General features: G+C 41.0%; 1 protein-coding gene across 1 annotated transcript in view; it reads left to right on the top strand.

Annotated features, from left to right (window-relative positions):
* The first annotated feature begins 1,283 nt into the window (after positions 1-1,283).
* Positions 1,284-21,881, top strand: part of yl (Putative vitellogenin receptor yl) — a 43,283-nt gene continuing 22,685 nt past the window's right edge. Inside the window, exons 1-16 of the mRNA XM_080284330.1 lie at positions 1,284-1,371; positions 3,200-3,382; positions 4,129-4,206; positions 4,877-4,995; positions 5,571-5,582; positions 6,012-6,134; positions 7,035-7,152; positions 9,154-9,279; positions 11,105-11,218; positions 11,981-12,109; positions 13,337-13,437; positions 14,970-15,084; positions 15,614-15,782; positions 18,614-18,812; positions 19,833-20,033; positions 21,322-21,448. Of these exons, the coding sequence (XP_080140456.1) occupies positions 1,284-1,371; positions 3,200-3,382; positions 4,129-4,206; positions 4,877-4,995; positions 5,571-5,582; positions 6,012-6,134; positions 7,035-7,152; positions 9,154-9,279; positions 11,105-11,218; positions 11,981-12,109; positions 13,337-13,437; positions 14,970-15,084; positions 15,614-15,782; positions 18,614-18,812; positions 19,833-20,033; positions 21,322-21,448 (2,002 nt within the window). The remainder of the gene's footprint in view (positions 1,372-3,199; positions 3,383-4,128; positions 4,207-4,876; positions 4,996-5,570; positions 5,583-6,011; positions 6,135-7,034; positions 7,153-9,153; positions 9,280-11,104; positions 11,219-11,980; positions 12,110-13,336; positions 13,438-14,969; positions 15,085-15,613; positions 15,783-18,613; positions 18,813-19,832; positions 20,034-21,321; positions 21,449-21,881) is intronic.

Genomic DNA, 21,881 nt, shown 5'->3' with positions numbered 1-21,881 from the left:
TCCTACATATCATTTAACTATCTTTTTCATGTCGCCTTCTTTAGAAATGAGAGGCTACAGAAAGTTACAGACGACGAAGATTAAATTCACTATGCCAAGAAAGGTTAATGAAGCATTTCAGTAGGAGAAAGCTACGTTAAGAAAAATAATAATGCCTAGCAGAAATAAGATGGAAAACTAGGTCGTCGTGGTGAATGAGTTGTTATTTCTTCTAACGTCTTCATTACCAGATGCCTCCGTTTTGCTTATGTGATCATACGGCTTTAGTAATAATAAAATGAAATATACATGGTACTGGAGACAGTGGTAAACGGGCTAAAACGTCCACTTTGCAAATGGAAGAACCTGAGTTCGATTCTCGGGCCTGCCAGACCTTCTAACAGTTTCTTTTCCCCTTGTCCTTGTTTATCTATCAGATCAAATTGGGATCTAGATTTAACAATGACAGGGACGGGTCACATTCTAGAAGTTCGAGACTTAGGAAATGTTGACTGTCTTATTGACAATCCTGCAGTCAATAAACAGTAATCTAAGTCTTCTTCTGAGGTGGAGGGGAGAAAAAAAAATGTGCTAATGAAATTGATAAAAAGATTGGTGTCAACTGCTTAGAGAGTGTCAAGATATGGGAAAGATCCCCTAGCGTGATTAGCCTTTTTGCTGCGATGACTTATGCTTAGTCTTGCTGCTAGATTTATTTTTTGTTATTCAAGAGAAAATTCTATCTGAAGGAGGTGTATATATCTCTTACTAACCACTTCACTCCTTAACGTTCTTCCTAAACTAAATAATATTTTTTTTTTTAGGAAATAGCGAGCAAACTATAAAAAAATAAATTCATCGTGCTGAAGTTACGAGTAAAGGCTAAAAGTAACGGCATCTTACGGCTGGCTATTAAACTACTGATAAAAGAATAAACATGAGAGAGAGAGAGAGAGAGAGAGAGAGAGAGAGAGAGAGAGAGAGAGAGAGAGAGAGAGAGAGAGAGAGAGAGAGAGAGAGAGAGCACAGCATCGCCATCTAACAACTAAATGCACAAACACAAAAGGAGATGGGGGAGGGTGCAGGAGTTGCCATGTTAGTGTTAGGCTTAGACTTGTACACCCACCAGTCTACCCTCTGCTATCTCACCTCGCCTTCCTACGCCCCAGGCCGGATGTGGCGGGTCAGTGCCTTAGTGACAGGCAGTGGCAGTGTGCCGCATTGATTCATTCACGTTTGTCACTCTGCTTGTTACTGTAATCGTCACCGTTTTCCCATCTCATCCACCTTCCCTTTCCCCCACCATGGCCATCCTCAGCGTGGCCCCATGGTTCTGGGTGCTCCTCGCTGTGGCCTTCTGCATAGACCCCGAGAACGACGTCAATTCTGAAGGTAAGGACATTTTTCACGCTTAGAGCATATGGTATAAGTAAAAATAAATGTGATCACTTTCTTTTGAAACTTTTTTCCCTCCCTTTACCATAGACCTTTTTGAGCTTCTTTTACTTGATCTTTATTTACCGAAGCGTATGTAGGCTGTTCTAGTAGATGTCTTTTACATTCTTAACAGTAAGTGCTATCTTCATATGGCATCTTGATGTTAATCGTCTCGTCAGTTCTGAATTGTTTGAATATTTGTAGACTGCCTCCATATGCGAAAAAAATTAGTTCTGTGAATCTGCTCCCAAGGGCCTCGCAAGGGGTGGAGGGAGAAATGGGTAGATGCTTTTTTAATCACAAAATCAGTCATGTGTAACTGTTCACTTAAGTATAATTTTCATTGGGTGAATATATTTACTAACAAATAAAATCGTTGCTTCGTTTCAGCCCATAATGGATCCGGTTATTTGATAGGTATTCTGTTGTAAGCTGTCACCCGTTTTTGCGACACTTCTATCGGAAATCGGTAAAAGGGAAAATATTGCACTCGTGAAAAACACATGGTTATTGCCGTGTATACGGTTGCGTCGTCGCAATTTGTGCGTGGGCTTGCGCACCTGACTGAGGGACTTCTACCCCCGTAGGCCCCCAATAATTATAATCACATCACATTGTGTATTCTTAAATAGGCTAGTAAAAACGAATAAATCATACCTTTGCTGATAAACTTATGCGGTCGTGCATGTGCAGTGACTAAGATGGAGCCAAATGCGCGGCAAGAACAGTATCAAGTGCTACATTTATTACTGATTCCATTTTGTGTTATAGAAGGATAGGTGTTTGCGCGGGTAATAATCTGATCCACTATGGACTGAAACAAGTATACTCATTTTTCATACTACGGGAAACTTTTACAGAAGGGGTCCGATGTAGAATTAATTAGCCCCTACTCATTACGGGAGGTCATATTGAGTAAAATGCTGCCTGTAGCTAGACCGAGATAAAAAGTAGTGTAGATGAAATGAGTTAAGTTTCAACTGTATTGGAGCTCCTCTCTCGTAGCACAGCCCTATTCACTCGCTGGCCTGTCAACTGATAGAGCAAAGTGTATGCACATTTTTTAGAATAGTATTTCCTGAGTGTGAACGCTGCACTTCTTGGCATTAGAGCCGCGTTGCCCACCAGGTACGAACGTACACAGTAGCACATGTGTAGTAAAGAGTACCGAGGTTTGCCAAGATAAATCGTTAAAATAAACCCCCTGAACGACAGCACACTAGTTCATTCACTTTAACTTTTACCTGATTGTTCTTTCCGTTTATTTCATGTAGTTCAGTGGTAGAAAAAGAATACTGATTTATATGTTCTCCACATTCACTTCGTCCTGACGAGTATCATTCCAGTTATAGTGGTTGGACTAAACTCTGTATTAATGATGATATTTTTAGGTAAAGTTTAAAGTATAATTAAGGGCAGCACTGCAATGAACTACGAGGCTTTGGCAGCGTCTCCAAATATACTCTTTTCATCTTAACTTGGCCCAGATTTTAATCTTTTACAAATGACTTCACATTACTCGATGAAAGAAAAAGTTATGATTCTTCTTTTCCATAGCAAATATTCCTGATTAGCACCATATTCTAGTGATAATCTTTGCTACAAATCAGCATTCGTTGAAGATTAATTTTAGGCCAAGCTAGAGTATGGTTGTTTCTGTTGTCTTTTGTATGTGTTTTCTCTTTGCTCATATATACTGTACATACAATGGACGGCAATAATCCTTGCTTTTATACCACCAGGACTGTTTACCGCAGCCAAGTAAACTATACTTCTATTCCAGTTACGCAAAGACATGAACCGTGGAGGAGAGAGGCTGACGTGGAGTACATTGGTGACGACAGGACGAATTTGATCAGGCCCAGGGAAGTGCCTGATTTGGACCCTAAACTATTTACATATCGTTCCACCACAGCCACACCCACCACACCTGCTCCCTCTACCACTACCGCACGTGCAGTGCTCAGTAAGTACTTAACACTCCACCACAACTAAAACACCTGCTCTCACTCACACGTATATCTCATTACAGGTACTTATAAAAAAAAGTAAGGGCATATCACTGGGACACAGCCACAATCATAACTGCTGCATCCTCTGCTACTGCCACACCTTCATTGTTCATTACATTTTTGCAATACAAAGTTAACACTAACCTGATAATTTAATTGCTCAGATGGCAAGTGTAGTCTGAGTGGAGGGTCGATGTAACAAGTAACCAAGGTGGCATTCCTAAATCATAAGTTAAGGCTCAACGAGTTTTCATGCAACCACGACTTTGTATTCACATTGTAGGACAGACCTACAGAGATAAAGATTGAGTCGTGGGTCGTAATCTTGTTGGTTAAGTAAGCCTCCCAGCACCTTCCTTGTCGGTTTGTTTTGCACATGACACGTTAATGCTGTTCTTATTGCATTCTGTATAATGAATCGCAAAGGAATGTGAAGGTTTAAACAAAATATATTACTAAGAGGTGTAAGAAAACAGAGGCAGAGAAAATTAACCATAGCGTAGTTACGAGAAGGGATGAAGCCCTAGAGAATCTCTCAAGTAGTGGCATTTTCTTAAATACGAGCGGCCTGACCCGGCCCGGCACGACCCAGCACAACAGTAACGCTTTTGACAAGCTTGTATCTCAGCAACCACAGGGCCGATCACAGCGTGGTTTGCACCATATGATATCGCAATTTTTTAAGATTTGTTTTCGACAGGTTTCATCACACTCAGGCGGTGCACGTGGCACGTGACATGCGCCAAATGCAGCATGTTGAAAATCAAGAGGGCCACAGGCCAGACAGTTTGACGTAGGCATGAAACTTGGTAGGTAGATAGCCATCGATATAAGCTAGGCATCCCCGGGGTGTAAGGCGACATTTCAATGCTTTCGGAGTTAAATGGCCTCGTTCATGCATCAACCTGACAAAGGTGTTTTACTGGTTTTGTAGGTCGATATTTACACTGCTGCTATTAACAGAACAGTAAGTTAGTGTATCAATGGGAAAGATTAATCAAAGGCTTAGATCTGAGCCGTAACTTGCAGTAGTGATAGAATGAAAAATTAAAAATACTGCCATACCAACTCTCGCTTCAACTGCAGGTACCTACAAAATAAGTCATCCATTTTTTTCGCCACCTTCAGTGTGTGGGACTAATCTTCCTTTATCACCACCTTGACTGTATGGCATGTCAAATTCTGTTGACAGACATTGCAATTTCCTTCTTCATATCACCACCTTGGCTGTGGCATCGCATTTTTCCATCAATCATCCACCACCTTGACCGTGCGAGAATATTGCAATTACTCTCAGCACCGTATGGCACTACATCTTCCATCTCATTTTCACGAAATTGATTGTAGCTCTGTATCATCTTTGACACTGTGCTGTATTGTTTTCCCTTTGCCCTTCACCACTTTGTACATCAACTCCTCTACTGCCGTTCTGTACTCCCTTGTTGCAGAGTCGTGTGACGCTAGTTTAAAGTTCCGGTGTAACAGTGGCGAATGTATTACAAAATTCTTCCGATGTGATGGCCAGCCGGACTGTCAAGATCATTCCGACGAGCAGGGCTGCATCACGGTAAGTCTGCTTCCTATACAGTAAGTTTACCTTAAATGTCTACGGCTCCCACGACACCCGGGGCGCCTGTGATGCCCTAGTCTCTTATCAAATACCGTGTACATACATTTTTTTTTTTCTTTTCTTTTTCTTTTCTTTTTTACCTTTTTCATTTTTTTTTCTCCCCTTTTCTCTTTTCATTTTTCCTTTCCTTTGTGTTTTCTCGTTCTCTCTCCCTCCTATGGCGCAATGATTCCCATGATTCATAAACAGGACTGTATTGAGGTGGGTCTACCTCTGATTCATTCACATTAACTCATGCTCCTGTGATGCACTTAACTGAATAAGTGGCGTTACCTAAAATAAAACATCAGGGGTTGCTTCGACTAAAGATTAATGGTACCAGTATATAAATGTATCTCAAGACATCTCGGTGACTTGGGTCAGGCTTGTCCCGATCGTGGTAGGGATTACAGAGGAAGTTTTAGTCCTATTGTTGCTTGTATCCCGTAGCCCTGTGGCAAAATTACGGCATTAGCCAATATTTTCATAGCTCGTTTTCCTGACTAACGTTTAACTTGTGTTGGTCTTTACAGATAGCAATTTCAGTAAGTTAATGAGTACTGTATACTCTGTGTGGCAGAGAAGACTTTGGTGTGGGCTTTAGTGTAGTAATAACTGCATCAGAGCTTGGTTGTGTGGAACATTATGAATCTAAACGACAAACCTCTCCTTTGCATTTATTTGATCATGAACTGGATGTAATTATCATAATCATACTTCATGATGTGGATGTAATTGCTTACTTGGCTCCTGGATATACAAACACAAAAGCTTCCTCGTAATTCACGAATACGTTACACGAGTACAGCAGCGTAGTCGCTAGTTAGAAGTACATGCTTACATGAACTTTATATCTGTCTAGAATCTTCCAACACCTTAGAATTAATCATGTTGTTTAATATTTACTTTCCTTGCAAATCTGAAATAGGAGGCGCTTAAAGTTTTGAAAAATGTCTCCCCTTGCGGTGGCACAGGAGCATGGGCAATGTCCAGTGGGGCGCTTTGAGTGTGTCGGGAAGAAGGAGTGTATTCCGGTAAGGTGGCGCTGCGATGGTGAAAAAGACTGCATGGACGGCACAGACGAGGACGGTTGTCAGGTGAGCAGTAGACAAATAGTTCAAACAGGTGGACCTTCTCTGAATGTGCTAGACAGTCCTCCGTGAAGAAAGAAAAATCATCCAATCATTTAGTCCCTTCAGGAGTGTCGAGGCCCGGGGCTAGGCTGTTTAGTCACGACATTTAAGGTCAAGGAAACTAGTCTCATTAACTTGAGTAACATGAGCAATAAACCCCAACCATTCCTCGGTTGTAAGCCTTTGCAGGCCCCATTGGTTGGAAGGCCTTAATCCACTATAGACCACAGGACGTCAGTTGGCTATATGGTTTACCAAACAATGTAAATGGTTTCCTGGGTCACAGGTAATCATTTGGCATGTCACTAAGCGTAGTTACTTGAAAGTGAATGGATGGTGGATTCTCCAGTTACAGCCAGATAGGTGGTGATAACTTTCATTGAATGTTTATAAAATCAAACAACTGAAATTTTGCTAAATTCTCACTGAATATTGCTAGCGTACCACACGCCTAGCAATAGCTAGGTGCTAGTTAAGTGCTGCACGTGAATATCTTGAACATCTATTGACTTACGCACTAACTCCTCGACCAGTTATATTAGTGGTACTAAAGGGTTCTTGGGTGTTAGACGCCAGGAAGTAACTAAAAGGTTAAGAGTTTGAAAGCACTCTAGTAAGTACTACCAGACTATCGTTTGAATGGAGAACTGGAAAGGGAACGTAAAAATTTAATCCAATAACAAGAATAAGTGAACTTTCCTATAGACTCCCCCGCAGCAGGAGTCTGAATGTAAGTGTTGATTGTATTCTCCCATAGCAAAGACCAGAATAAAGTGCTCATATTCAATTAACAACTATTCTCTAGCGGTACGATTCAGATTCAAGGTATGATAAACCTGATTCGGGGATGTTTTCTGACTGCAGGAGATTCGGGCGTGTAGTGAGGCCCAGTACCGGTGCCAGGGCGGCCAGTGCATCAGCAAGCAGTTCCTTTGCGACGAAGTTCTGGACTGTCCTGATGGCGACGACGAACGCGACTGTGGTGAGGACAGAGGCTGTTTATATCCAAAATTAATGTTTATCAACCATAAACATGACTAAACTATGCTTGCCCATTGTGCGCTTAATAGTAGAAATCTCGAATATTGCATGAAACATCACAGAAGCGTTTAAAGGTAGAAGAATAGAAGAAATCTGGAATGGGACAGGCGTAATGAAGAAAAGGATATTAATAAACTTTATCACTGAACTACTGAAGGGAGGTAGGTGAGTTGAAAGCTAGATATGGAAAGTTTGGTGTTGGCAATAATGTGAATGATGAGTTTGTTACAATGAAAGGTAGTGGCTGAATGCCCTTGTGTGCCTATACTTGGTTCAGATAAAGCAAGTCTAATAAAAGCATATACACTTGTGGCAGACCTCTTCGAATTTGCGTGAACAAAACTACAAATAACGCAAAGTTTCGTGATGGGCGATATTAATGGGACTCGGGTGGTGACCAATGTAATGAGCCACAGGTGTATCGTGGAATAAACGGGATTTAAGTAATGTGGTGTCTTAATGCATTTCAAACAGTGCATTGCTATGGATGGTAACATTAGACAGCGGAGTGAAACTGGAAGGATTTGCTTTTAATTGACATATCGGCGAGAGAAAAGATTCGGATGATGCATGGAATTTATGGTCTATTAAAACTGCGCGAAAACAATTTTTTTTTTTTTTTTTTACTTCTAATTTAGATGTGGTCAGCATACGAAATTAGTATTGTCAGCAACACTACAAACGTCATTTATCGTCGTCGCATACGGTACTCAAAAATGTCAAAACCAGTGGGCTTTTCAAACTTCTGCTCTGTTTTCATAATGCGGCAGGTGGTGCAATAATCTAAAACTAAGCTGAGCATGAAAGAAAGGTTTTATTTCTTTGTGAAAGAATAAAACTGTAAAAAATTCAAGAACAGCAGAGAGGGAGAGAGAGAGACTGAAACCGCTGCGGTGATCATAAAACCATGAAAGTAATGGAAACTGACGTTCTTATCTGACAAAATTGATGTATTGTACCTTTTGTAGTACAGATGTTCAGACATGATTTACCTGTAGTAAGTGATTTTATTTCTCATGAAGGATAATGAAGAGTCTTGTCACTGGTTCTTCCTGCAACAAACCTTAGCTACTACAGGAACTGAAAGTATAGGGTTTATGAGAAAATATAAACAATGTAGACCCTTTAAAAATCTAGTTCTTCCTGCAGAATGATATACGACAGCGAACAGAATGCAAAATCTTTTTCTTGCTTTTTAATAGCTGCATGTCATAGTTAAGTGAGGATTTCTTTTTTTTATAGAAAGGACAAAGAAACGAAGAGAAACTTTAATTGGTCCTTGAGAACTACATGAAAGGAGTTAGTACAAGGAATTGATCAGTGATCTAGCCACATTGAGGTTGGAATCACATTCAGTTTGAGTAAAAGTTTTAATATAAATATATTGATACACGTTCTTGGCATATTGATCACATACGTGCATCATCTCTGATACTGGAGACGTGAGTGTCAAAGACGTGGTTTCATGAAAATCAGGTTCTTCAGACTTTAGCCTCGATCTACAAAATCGGGCTATTCTGTATATGGGCTGTATTTCAGGTAGAATAGGAGGCTTTGAAGCACAGATTGTTCGGCGATGTGCTTATATTAACTTTACTTTCTCTAGTGTGACATAGTTTTAGTACCGGGCAGTTTGCATCACTAAAGATATTTGCGTACCCTACAAAATCGTCGTGGAATATGTTACTACGAAACCTTTACCACCTAATCAATGTCTGATTAAAGCTATAGCTTCTGTATAGAGAGGCCATAAGTTCGTAAATCCGTCCCAAAAACTTGAGTTACAAGGAAAGGATCATAGTCTGTGAATCCGCCCCACCAATGAGCTGAGTGGATCGTGAGTTAGTTTGAATTCCCCCCCCCCCCATTTGTTAACATAGGGAACGGATGCTAGATCTATCTCAGGATCTGGTACCTATATTTATCAGTACTCCTGGTGCAGAACAGTCGCAGTGCCTGGAGCGTCTTGGCCACTACCAATGCAGCTCCGGGGAATGTGTTCCGCCAGAGAAGGTGTGTGACGGGGCCAGCAGCTGCAGGGACGGCTCAGACGAGGGACCACGCTGCAGTAAGTAACGCTGATATTACACCTTAGTGCTTGAACATTTATGGTCTGTACCACTCTACTAGCTAGATCCCGATATATTTACCAGCTTAGAGGAGAAGTGGGGCAACACTGTAGGAAGTCATGCAATATACCTTTATACTTAAACATTCATCGTGTGGGGATGTCTATTAACCAGCTCTCTACTGGTATATTAGATATCAGGGACTAAGATGCTAAACAAAACACTTAAATACTTCTTGACACGATGCCCACAAGCCAGACGGACAACGTTGTGGTAAGTTATGTTTGGCCTTAGTACTTCCGAAAGCAGAGGCTCTTGATTTTTTTGTTATGTTTTTACTAGTTTCATGGACTAGACAATTCTAGTACTGTGATCCAGTTAACGCCTACTGTATTCTCCCAAAATTTACAGGAGCAGACGATAAATACTGTCTGCAGTAAGTCAGGCTGTTAAACCTTAGCACTAAACACTGGATATGGGGAACCGTTTTTATATCACACGAGACCAGAGACAACGTTGCAGTGCGCCATGCTACATACAGTACACCAGAGTACTTACTGACGCTCATGAATGTGGCAATTCTTAGGGCTCGTTTACACAATCAGTATCGGAATATTTTATTTAAAGCAGGCTGATGATGCTGTGCTCTGAGAATGATCATGTAAACAGAAGCAAAGCATTGATCGTTTTACATGACCACTGTCTGGCAGTGGCTTCGTTCCCGTCCCTAGAAAAAGTGCGTAGACACTAATCGTGTAAAGGAACCCTTAATACTTGACTTTTTTTTTTTTTTTGAGCCTTAATGTTAGTCTATTCAGTTCGGTGACCTTATTACATCCAGATAGTGTTTGCTTTTGGAGACGTCAAACTGGAGGAGGATAGTCTATCGTGCTCTTAACCTGTTTAAAAATGGCTTGAGCTACAAGGATGTCATCCGGCTGAAGGGGTTTCCGCAGGATTTTTTTTTTTGGTGTGCAGGTTTCCTCTTCAGTAAAATTGACCCCCAGAGCGTTAAGTATAATCCTATTAAAAAATAAAAAGTAAAAATAATTGCCGGTGCCGAAATGTACTTAAGTTTATTATTGCACGGAATATTTTGGAAGTAAGAGACTAAAATAACGCTACTGGAGAGATTCATTTAGGTAGTACAGTTAGTGTCAGAAATGTAGCAGAGATTTTTAGTGGAACAATTGTGAGGCTAAATTTCCTGAAGTTTGTTGGGAGCCAAGGCTAACAGTTTCTATTTCCCAGTCTCATAATTATGTAGTATTAGCAGACATAGCCCCAGGTTCATCTGAAAGGAACAGGATGGATTGCAGTCTAAAGTTAACACGCTACTGCAGGCCACCATCCCCCCCCCCTTTTTTTTTCCGGGAGATAGGGAGCTGAGGGAAGGTTGTATAATTAGGGAACGAAAACTGTTTCATCGGTGCAGCCACGTGAAAGCGTCCATTTCCAGCACCATATTTTATGAAGGGAGTATTTGGATTCCGAAAGTCATTTCTATAGTTAGGAAGCAAGTACTTGGTTTTCGAATCTGTTAATATGAAGCCAGTATTAGTCCACAACACTATATGTGCAAATGAGTTGTTTACTCGTTATCTCGTTATTATGGAGTATGTTTGTCGGTAACAGTATTTGTTCTGAACTGTACGTGTGCAGGAGACAGTAGCTCAGTATCTCGTTATCTATCCGGGTGTATTCGTCCGTAACTGAGAGCTTGCCCTGAACTCTATTTTTGTGCTGAAGAAATGGTAACTTACTCGGTACAGGTAGATTATGGTGTATTTGTCGGTAACGAGCATGTCTGCTTTACTTGTGCAGAAGAAACTTGCAAGGAGGGTCAGTGTTCGCAGCGGTGCTACCCAAGTCCCCGCGGCCCGCATTGTGACTGCACCCCCGGCTACGTCCTTCAGTCAGACCACACCACATGCGATGGTCAGTACAACTCGTAAGCTCACTGCATGTTATTTTTTTTTAACTACTTCACTGATATGTAAGTTATATTTCAGGAAGTCTGTATCTGGTAGTTTTCCAGTTATTGCTTAGTATAAGAGCTCGCTGGGTGTAGCTTGTATGCTGGCTGATGATGAACTGTTTGCATGGGTTATATAGGGTCTTAGTCCTGTTGGTTTTTACAAATATTTGTTTGCAAGCGGCCAACTGACATTTTGTGTGTGTGTCAGTGTTACTTTGTTTTTCGATAGCAGTAATATTGTTTGATAGTAGTTTAGTTTACTGAAAATACATCCTAATTTTTTGGATATCAGGTAATTTAGGAAGACTGTATGGTAGACTCAAATTGTTACTTAATTTTAATAAACATTTAACAGTTGATCATAATGTTTTTTGGCATAATGCTTTATCATGGTGATTTTTTTAATTTTGTGGTTTAGCCGGAAATAAGTCCTTTCGATATGGCATTATCTATCATTTGTCCTAAAGTGTCCTAGTCTTAAAACTTAAACCAACTTAAATTAATGAACTAACAAAAACTATGTAACCTAACCTTAAGCATGAGCATCCGGATACTTTTAAGTCTCAAGTCGACAGCGCACAGTTAGGCAGCATCAGTGGCTGTCAGGATTATGAACAAATTATAAAACTTATCCACAATAAAAAGTTTTTGCACCTACGACTCCTCCTACCCCCCCCCAAAAAAAAAAAAAAAAAAAATTGTCAGCCGGTGTTGCTCCTCAGACATTGACGAGTGTGCTGGTGACGTGCTGGCGTGCGACCACTCGTGCACCAATCTGCAGGGCTCGTTCCTCTGCTCCTGCCACACCGGATATAAACTGGCCAAAGATAACGTCACCTGCAAAGCCATAGGTGAGGACCCACGACACCAGTCACGCTTTTTCGTGAGTTTGGGTAGTTTCCTAGCATAACTTTACCAATTTATTTTGCATACGCCTTATTATTAGCTTATCAATACCATTCTAATAACTGCATTTCCTAAAAAATAGCAGAAAGGTCAAGACGCCTTAAGCAGAGAGGTGTCCTAGGGTTCACCCGAAGCTGCAGGATCTGGAGTTGCAAACTTACTATCGCTTTCTCAGCCATAATTCCCTTTCGTAAGAGGGAAAGGGAAATCTGGTACGGTAACTCTGTGCTCTTCCTACAAAAATAAACCCTGGTTACGACAGGAATAGTCAATAGGAATGGTTGTAAATCTGGCCGCTGTTTCATTTTTCACATACAAGAATCTTGAAAGTTACATCTTTCAATGATTTCATGTTTCTTAGGTACAGTAGGTCAAAGTATTAACGCACACTTTGCGCAATACAATATCACAGACCATGGTTATTGCAAAGTCTCGGGTCATTATACCCCACGGTAATAAACTGCTTCTTAACGATACCGTATAAATCAGTATTTACAAGTCCGCATTAACACAGGCATATTGATAATAAAATTCACCTTGGAACATAATTAAGTTGAGCATTTAGGATATCATTGAACCCTTCCCAAGTTATACTGTATATACTTATTTGATCGACTGTACACAGGTAAATAAATGAACTTTACACACTGACAGGAAAAATGATAGAGTCGTAAGAGACCCAGTTCGTATAATTTAAGACTGTTTTCATGAACAGCACGTGAGGTGTGGCCAAAATGTTCACCTAAAATTCGGTATGCATTCCCTACATAATAATAGTCTTCATTAAAGTTTAGACAAGTAGATATTTTTCTAGTGTCCATAAAAAGTTTCTCCTTCATTATCATACTCTCCAGTTTCCATTCTCTATTGCTTTTACTATTCTTTCTTCTTTCCATGGCTCATATTCCATCTGCCGTGCCTCTCTCTCCTCTTCAGTCCTCTCCATGACTATTTTCCTCCCCTTCATAAGTGTCCTCTTGTTCGCCTTAGCGCCCTTTCTATCACCATAGTTACTGGTCCACCCTACTATCTGTATGCCTGCTCCACCTCCTGCTCCATGTAATAACTAGTCCCCCTCATCCTCATCTTCCCTGCTCGTCCTCATCCTCATCTTCCCTGCCCTCCTCCTGTTCCCCGTAATACCTGCTCCATCACTTTCTTTGCACTTGCAGTGAAGGGTACTGGGTTCCTGCTACTTGCCCAGACGAGGGGGGTGAGAATGTTGAGCCTAGGTATTGCCGGCTACACACAGATCTACCTGGGACCAGACAAGGTACAACTCTATCTTTTATTGATATTTCAACCCTCTGAGGACAAAAGCCGCAGAAATGATTAGCAAGAACAGGTTTTGTAGAGTCCTGGAAGTCTTAAAACTCTTACGCATTTATGGTAGTTCTCTGTAATATAGGAAGAACAATAATATCGTCCAACTTAAGTTGAATCTGATACTGGGGGTCGATGAGACACTAGTCAAAATAGTGATGGGATTATTTTTTATTTTGATTCCATTATTCCAAAACTTTTATTGTTCTGAAAATTGATAGTGGGTAACCAAATTGTGGAATGAGTTCCTGTAGTGGAGGAGAGGCTGAATTTTTTGACTAGGTTGTCTGGACAAAAAAAAAAAAAAAAATCTATTTTAGAATGCATACATTCATCGAGTAACGAGTTTTCATAAACCAAGGCCTCCTGTCTAATGTGCTCCAAATTATTAGCCTTTTCAATAACTTAGGTACAGTAAACTGAATATATGGCACATCAATTTTGTAGGCAAGGGTGAAAGTTTAACACGCGTATTTTCTAAGGGAACCCCCTAAAACCTTTTCCTGAAGTATTTTTCTGATTACACCATACTATCCTCTTCTGTGTTAACAAAATCCTTCCAATATCGCCATACTCAACATAACGTTCAAAACGATATTAACTATCCATATCCAAAAATAAATTGCTGAGGAGGAGGTATTAGGGCGCTTCCTTATCCGACAAGGATCAGAGCCTTAGCGACAATGGCAAAAATGAAGCCTACAGGGTGAAGCAAAACCCCCCTCCTCCACTCAGCCAGGCGATATTTTGTTGCAAGGACAGTTCAGTCAGTTATCAGTGTCGGCCCTATATCATTAATTTCAAACTCTGTCACCGCCACTCCCACCGCCACTCCCACACCAGCACTGAGCCTTCCCCGCAACACAATACTGCCACATGGATTTCCAACAGAAAACTATTTACTTATTGTATATTGAGGACTTGGTCTGAGGTAATCTCCTTTCAGAGTATAATATGTTGCTGAATCTATGTAATTTATTTCCTTTACCTTAGCTTTGCCCACATTTTCCCTCTGTTGATTATTTCACACAGCGCAGTGGCAGACAGTACTGCGGCCCTACATCCTTTCCGTAAGTCCTCATGTCTAACACCATATTTTACTGTTAATCTTCTGTTACAGTTCGGCATGAAAGATGGAGATGACAATTTTAGGCAAAGTTAGAGTGAAAAGTGTAGTCCAGTGTTCATTGTACCCCTTAACCAGTTACGTATTTTACTGCTTCGTAATGTTCCTTTGCGTAAGTTGACTGGGATAGGATGCGCATTGAGAGAATGGGATGCGCACTGAGAGAATGAGATGGCTCCTGAATAAGTGGGATGAGCACTGAATAAGTGGGATACTCACCATACAAGTCCAGTGCATACAGAATTAAGCTTTTGAACAGGTTGATGGTGTCAAGATAAGTAAAAGGACAGCCTCAAAAACGTTAAATCCACTTTACTTTATACCCTGGTTTTATAAATACCTTATTCTTTGCTCAGATTGTGGGTATCGGCTATGATCCTCGAGACCAGAAGGTGTACTGGAGCGCTGACACTGGTATATACAAGGCGCCCCTCGAGAGCCGTGTGGTGCCGCGCCTCGTCATTACTGCAGGTAACTTTATGCCACTCCATATTAACTTTAAGTTTTTTATTTAATTTTTGCATAGCTTATTTTGCGACACATCATGCTAAGTTCACATTGCATGTACTTGGAGTTAATTCACCTTAAGTCCAATCGAGGAAAAATCTCTATGGATAGCAAAATAGTCTAGCATAGCCAAAATAAAATAGGGATTTAATTCCCACTAAATTAGGGATTACCTCCGCCTAAGTATTGAACTGTGATAGAGTAGTGAAAAATTTAATTGACATTACTTTAAGGCAATATAGTCAACAAAATAGGCTCCAAAACTGAATTTTAAGACTTAAAATGTCAAATGTCTACTTAAAATATAAAGCGTCGATAGAAGCTCGACAGAGAATCAGTCTGTCTAGTTACACAATGCATAGAATCTTTTATAAAACTAAGTTATTTTGCTCAAGAATATTAGATACCCAAATGATATACAGTAAATGTTTCTGAAGATTTCTAGATTTAGTTCTCTAACAAACTGGTCGCCTAACATGAATTATGGTTTCAGAAATAGGATTAATCGAGGGGCTGGCGGTAGACTGGCTGGGGAGGAACCTGTACATGACGTGTCCTGAACGCAGATCCATCCTGGTGTGCTCCCTGGACGGCCACAGTTGTTACCAGGTCGTCACCAGCACCAGACACCCCAGACCCATACAGCTGGACATAGCCAGAAGGTAACTGTATATAATTAGTATTTGCAGTGTGATATGATTAATGATATTCCTTTCATTCTAACCTGGCTCAAAATTATAGTCTCGATCTAAAATGCTGAGCTGTAGCAGAACACGATCATATCGCTAATTTTGGCGTGCAGTAAAGGATATGTCCTAACGTCATCAATTTCGATGACTCTCCATTATGACGGGAGAGTAACATAAACTCTGAAGTAACAATACACGGAGTCTTTAAGAAAAATTCTGTGAGAAGTTATTAAGGTATCGGAAAGTCAGTCCGGAGATGCTCTGCCTTACAATGTATGCAACCTGAAGAAAGTTGTGTAACAAATATGTAATGTGAAGATTTGTATAATAATGATTTGGAGCAGATGGGAGAGGTGGAAGGGGTGTCCAAGAACTTTACAGAAGTAATCTGTGCAGCATGTGAGGTGATGTGTGGGGTGAAAAGAATGAGAGTGCAAAGAATAGCATGGTAGAATGAAGAAGAGAGACAAGCTGTAGCGCAAAAGAAGAAAGCATACAGTGAGTGGATGGGAAGCAGAGACGTGGAGGAAATTGAGACGGAAGAGTCATATGTAGAGAGGAAGAGAGGTGAAATGATTAGTGAGAGAGAGTAAGAAGAGTGGATGAGGAATTTGTAAGGAATTTGAGTGTAAAGTGGAGGAAATGTTTGAAAATGTTCCGGTAAGAGGTAAAGAGAGTAAGACAGGGTGATAAAGAAGCTAGTCGGAGAATGAAAGACAAAAATGGTAGATAGCTAGTGTTGATGGGAGAAAAGGTGAGGAGATGGAGAGAACACTTTCAGGAACTGTTAAACATAGACAGTGAAAGTGATGCGAGGATAAGTTGCTGAGGAATGGCTGGGAGGAGGAGGGAAGTGAGAAGAGAGGAAGAAATTGGCAGGAAGGAAGTAGTGGAAGTAATGAAGTCAAAATGGGGAAAGCCCCAGGAACAGATGGTGTGTGTGTGGTGAAATGCTGAAGCATGAGGGAGAGATAGTAGTAGAATGGATATGGAAGATATGCAGATTGGCCCTGGAGGAAGGTAGGGTTCCGGAGGATTGGAAGTCGGGTATAATAATTCCCTTGTACAAAGGAAAATGGGAAAAAGTGTGTAGTAATCACAGGGGCATTTGTCTTCTTAGTGTAAAAGAAAAGTGTATGGTAGGAAACTTACTGACATTAGTGAAATAACAGAGGAATTAATTGAAGAACAGGGAGGTTTTAGGAAGGGAAAAGGTTGCGTAGATGAGATATTCATTGTTAGGTCTAGTGGAAAGGCTTCTAGAGAAGGGAAAGTTGTTGTGTGCTGCCTTCATGGATTTGGGGAAAGCATATGACAGGGTGGACAGACAAGGAATGTGGCAAATATTAAGAATATATGGAGTAAATTTGAGGTTGTTGAATGCTGTGAAGAATATGTATGAGGAGGCTAAGGCTGCAGTGCGTGTGGATAGTGAATTGAGTGAATTTTTCGATTTGAATGTTGGATTGAAACATAGATGTCATGTCTCCATAGGTGTTCAATTTGTATAGGGATGGGGTTATAAAAGAGATAAAAGTAGGGCAGTGGATGTTGGAGCATCTCTAATGAGTGATGGCAGCGTTTGGAAACTCCCTGTAGACAGATTTGTGTGGGGTGTTAGGTTACGATATCTTACCCAGACATCGTGTGTTATCTAAGTCTTCTCTAGACCAAACGATGTCTAAGATCTTTATGAAAACATTTAAGCATCCTCAAACGATTTATGGCAGAGTTCGGTAGAGGGTCAAAAATAGTAAAGTGATGCGCCTAACCTCTTACTGAAGGCATAAGAAGATTATCCTTCAGCATCAGTCATGTCTAATGGCCGTATGTCTAAACAATTTGTTGTATGGGGTCAACCATGTGAGGCGAAAATATTACCTACTCAGAAAATATACTTATACCAAAGTGCTCTACAAAGTTAGCGTTTATTTCCACACAGTTCGTTAGATTTCTCAGTTCCCACACTGTTTCGAACTGAGTATACGGTTTGTGCAGCAAGCAATACCTAACAGCCTGCATTTCACTATGACCATGTGTCAAAGGTAATACAAACTCCAAGGCAAAGGTGAAGGTCCCAGCCTCATTATGCTAGGCCTACCGTGCTGTCCAACAAAAATTGACTTAAAAATAATTTAGGAAAGAACAAAAATAAAAACTGTATGCACTAGTATAGCAGATCTTAACGTTTTTCCCTCGATATTTGGGTTCAGTCTTGTATGCCATATATATCTCCTTTCCCACTCTGTTTTTAAAGTTTTTGCTCACTGATTCTGGACCATCTTCGACAACCAGTAAAAGCTTCTCTAGCCAGCGTATTGCAGACGTGGACACTGTAATAATTCAAGCTTTTGATTATACACAGAGAATGAAAGAATTACTAGCCGCAAGATTTCATGCGCTGCTGCTTTTCCACCAACACGGTAGACCTCTGGTGTGATGACATCGTGAGAACAGTATGGAAAGTAATAGTCGTAGCTCTGTTATTCTGCCTCTGAGCTATGGTAAGTACGCTACAGGAGGAGGACCTCTGTGCAGGCTTAAGGTGAAAGAATTATAAGATGTAATGGCTAAACAGGGTAGAGACGTACAGTAAAGTTTCGCAGACTCTAGAATTTGTTAAATGGAACAGGTAACGGTAGCACGAAACAAGAGTACGAGGAGGAGGCACGCTCTATGTAGCCTGAGAAATGGGGAGTATTGGAAGGCAAGGTACAGTGCTGCAAGAGGACTGTCGGCGAACTTTTGCTCGTGGGTGTACGTTACAAATGGATCACTCGGTATTCAGATGCCCTTACTTCCAGACGCATGTACTGGGGTGACGTGGATTCCTCCGTGATTGAGACCGCCGGTATGGACGGGTCGGAGCGTCGGGTGCTGGTGTCTCAGGGTCTGACGTGGCCCAACGCTATCGCCCTCGACCTCCCTGCAGGCAGACTCTACTACATGGACGCCAGGAGAGACATCGCACACAGCATAAAGCTCGACGGCACCGATCGCAAGGTTGGAATGCTTAGCAGTTATATTCTTTACTATTAACTTGGCCTAACATTAGCATAGCTTCACTTTGAATGCAGAGTTATATCGGTATAGTAACGTTTGAATACGATGTTTTGTCACGAAACACTGTGGAAAGGAAGTAGAACCGTAGTGTCGTCTCTGGCAATGAGTTACGTGAAATAAGCTGCAAAAAGACGAAAATTTGAGCAAAGAGTAAAAACGGTTTAGTTTGCGTCCACATCAAATGCTTGCTGGCGCGGACGGTAACGGGTAGGAATTCTCAATCACTATACAGTACTGTTTTTATTATAACAGCCTAAAACTGCCATCACTTTATTTTGATTGGCGAGTTATAAAACTTAACATTATGGCGATGCTAGTCACTAAGAAGTATTATGGAAAGGAGGTAGACACACAGTCATTCTGCCCTCGAACTACGTCAGATGGGCTGAAGAAGAATCAAAATTTTGACCAAGTTAGGCTGAAAGAACTAAACTTTCTCTCACCCGTCTGCGTCCAATAAGCATAGGAATAACTACAGTCAAAAGCCGTCCGCTCCAGCAAGTATTTGGTGTGGACGCGACCTTGTCCTTAACTCAGTTAGTGTAGGACTTATTTTGAGACTGTTTTGAAGGTCAGATTTTTCGCTGGAAATGGGTAAAGAATCTGATTTTGTTTGCTGATCCGTCGAGGTAATCTAATCTGTTCAACATTGTTTTTTGTTCCTCCATGTTATAACCTGGACCATGCATCTCCCTCCATTTCCCTAGTGATGAGAATGGAGCAACCTGATCGCATAGTTAGTATGGGTTAGATTTAATCTATATTTTTTTTCCCCCCATGTTATAACCTGCGGGGCCAGCATCACTGACTTCCATTCTTTTAGACAGGGAGGAGTAACTGTACTTATATCCTAATAAATTTCTTTGTAATTCCAATCTATTCAGTTTTCTTATCAGTTCTCTGTAATTAAATTCAGTATTTGCTAATGAATTAAGGATAATTTTTCTTTCTTCGTCTCAGAACTTGAGCCAAGCGTCAGTGTCCCATCCCTACTCCCTGGCGGTGTGGGAGGAGCACCTGTACTGGACCAGCTGGCACAACGACCGGATCATGAAGTGCAACAAACGCGACGGCCGCTTCGTACACACATTGCTTAAGGGCGTCCCAAGACGCCAGTACTACGGCATCACACTATTCCACCCCGCCATGATGCTTATGCCAGTAATTATTTTTCCCTTCCCACACAGATGTCCGCCAACTCCTCCTCCCCTCCAAGGAGGATTGTGGTCTGCAGGAGGGGCAACTTCAGCCTGCAGTCCACTGGGTTCACGTTCAGATGTACCTGGGTTTGAAACTACTACTACTACCACTCCTACTCCAGAGTCAGAATGTTTTGAAATTTCACCTTCAGTTCGCTTATTTTTATTGTTCTTGATCTTGCGAAGGTTTTACTAGGTTTAAGACTACAAGATGTCTCGCCAAAACTGTGGAAATAATCACGGAAAATAAGTAAGAAATTGGACGTGGGATTGGGGTTAAAAATAGTGAAGTAAATGATCGTTATAATATTTCCAACACTAATTCCCACGTAAGATGAGAAGTAGGAATCCCGGAACAGAGAAGCCATTAGACATGCTCGGTGAAATAGGCCACACAACCATTTCAAGTACACATGTCTAAAATATTGTTTTCGCCTCGAAGACACCACTTACATATTTTAATATAAACTCCACATCACGTGGATTGTCATTCAGTCTGCTACAGAACTGATAAGTTTGTGTAACATTTATTTACTTTTTCGATTCCTTGACAGTTCTTTAGCCTCTGTTTCCACACCTTTTCAGCTGCTAATATGCCATAGCATCATATTTCTCCTCCCACGCCTCCTCCCGCCATAAATTTACATGCATTCTCGATGACCGTACTATCAGCTCGCAAGTTATCCGACCATAGCACCTAAGGACTTTGGTACACTTTAGTCAGTATGCTTGGACGAAGAGCACGTTAACATGTGTACTAAACACGCCGTCATGCAATCCCCCTGCAGTCTCCATATTGTCCTAGTTCTTTTCGAGGTCTTAATTTATGCACTGGTCACTTTTCATTATTGTTAAACTTTCTTGTCATATTTACATTGATGTTCTTAAATGTGTAATATCTTCATTAACCCACATCACTGAGTCACCTTTCAGTAAACATCCCTTAACTCTTTACCTACAAATTTTTAAATCATGCCGCCCATTTACCAGCTATGAATGCGTTACACCTGCGTGGTATGTATGAATTTAACGAATATACAAGTTTCATAGTTGACCCAGGAGTTACCATATTCAACTTAGAGAATTATGAAGGTCAGAGTATGTAATTTTTTCTTTCAGTGTGGTTATATTCGGTGTGGCTTAGATAAAGCTTTATAAACCTGTCTTCCCCTTTAGCGTATTCAGTGGTAAAAGAAGCAAAGTAAATGAAGCCTGAATATATAATCAAATCTGGATAACTTTTCTGCCAGGTGGAGAACCCATGTGGATCAGCGGGATGTAGTCACCTGTGCCTGCTGAAGCCCTCCCACCCTCACTACACCTGTGCCTGCCCTATCGGAGACATGTACCTGGGTGCTGATCTTCACACCTGCATAAGTAAGCTGGCTGGACATGGCACTGATTGGTCTTAGAGTAACGGCGCCTAGATCGTATGGGCTGCTGACATTACTTGAGGCGGGCGCTCCCATAAAAATTTGTAGTTTTGTATTGAAGGGATGGGAAGGGTTGTATCAAGGTCACTAGCGCATCTGAAAGTGAATTAGATGGACTAAGGAAACTGGCCGCTTCAGCCAATCTCTGCTTTATTTTGTTTAAAGATGTCTGACTGATGCATGAGGAAACTGTTGCGAGGGACTATATTACAAGGGGGACATAATGGACTGACTTGAATTTTGTTTGTGCTGATGTAAAGCCACATTGTTTAACTGGGTTAGTTAGTCTTAGAAGGGCAGTATTACTTGAATCCTGGAGGTTCATGGAGGATGCTGCTTGCCTGAAGGATTTAGATGGTTGTGGTGGCGGTGATTGT

Source organism: Coenobita brevimanus, chromosome 101 (assembly GCF_032717465.1).
Source record: "Coenobita brevimanus isolate Jiangsu-jjx chromosome 101, ASM3271746v2, whole genome shotgun sequence".
NCBI lineage: Eukaryota > Metazoa > Arthropoda > Malacostraca > Decapoda > Coenobitidae > Coenobita > Coenobita brevimanus.
This window is presented reverse-complemented; position numbering and strand designations above follow the sequence as displayed.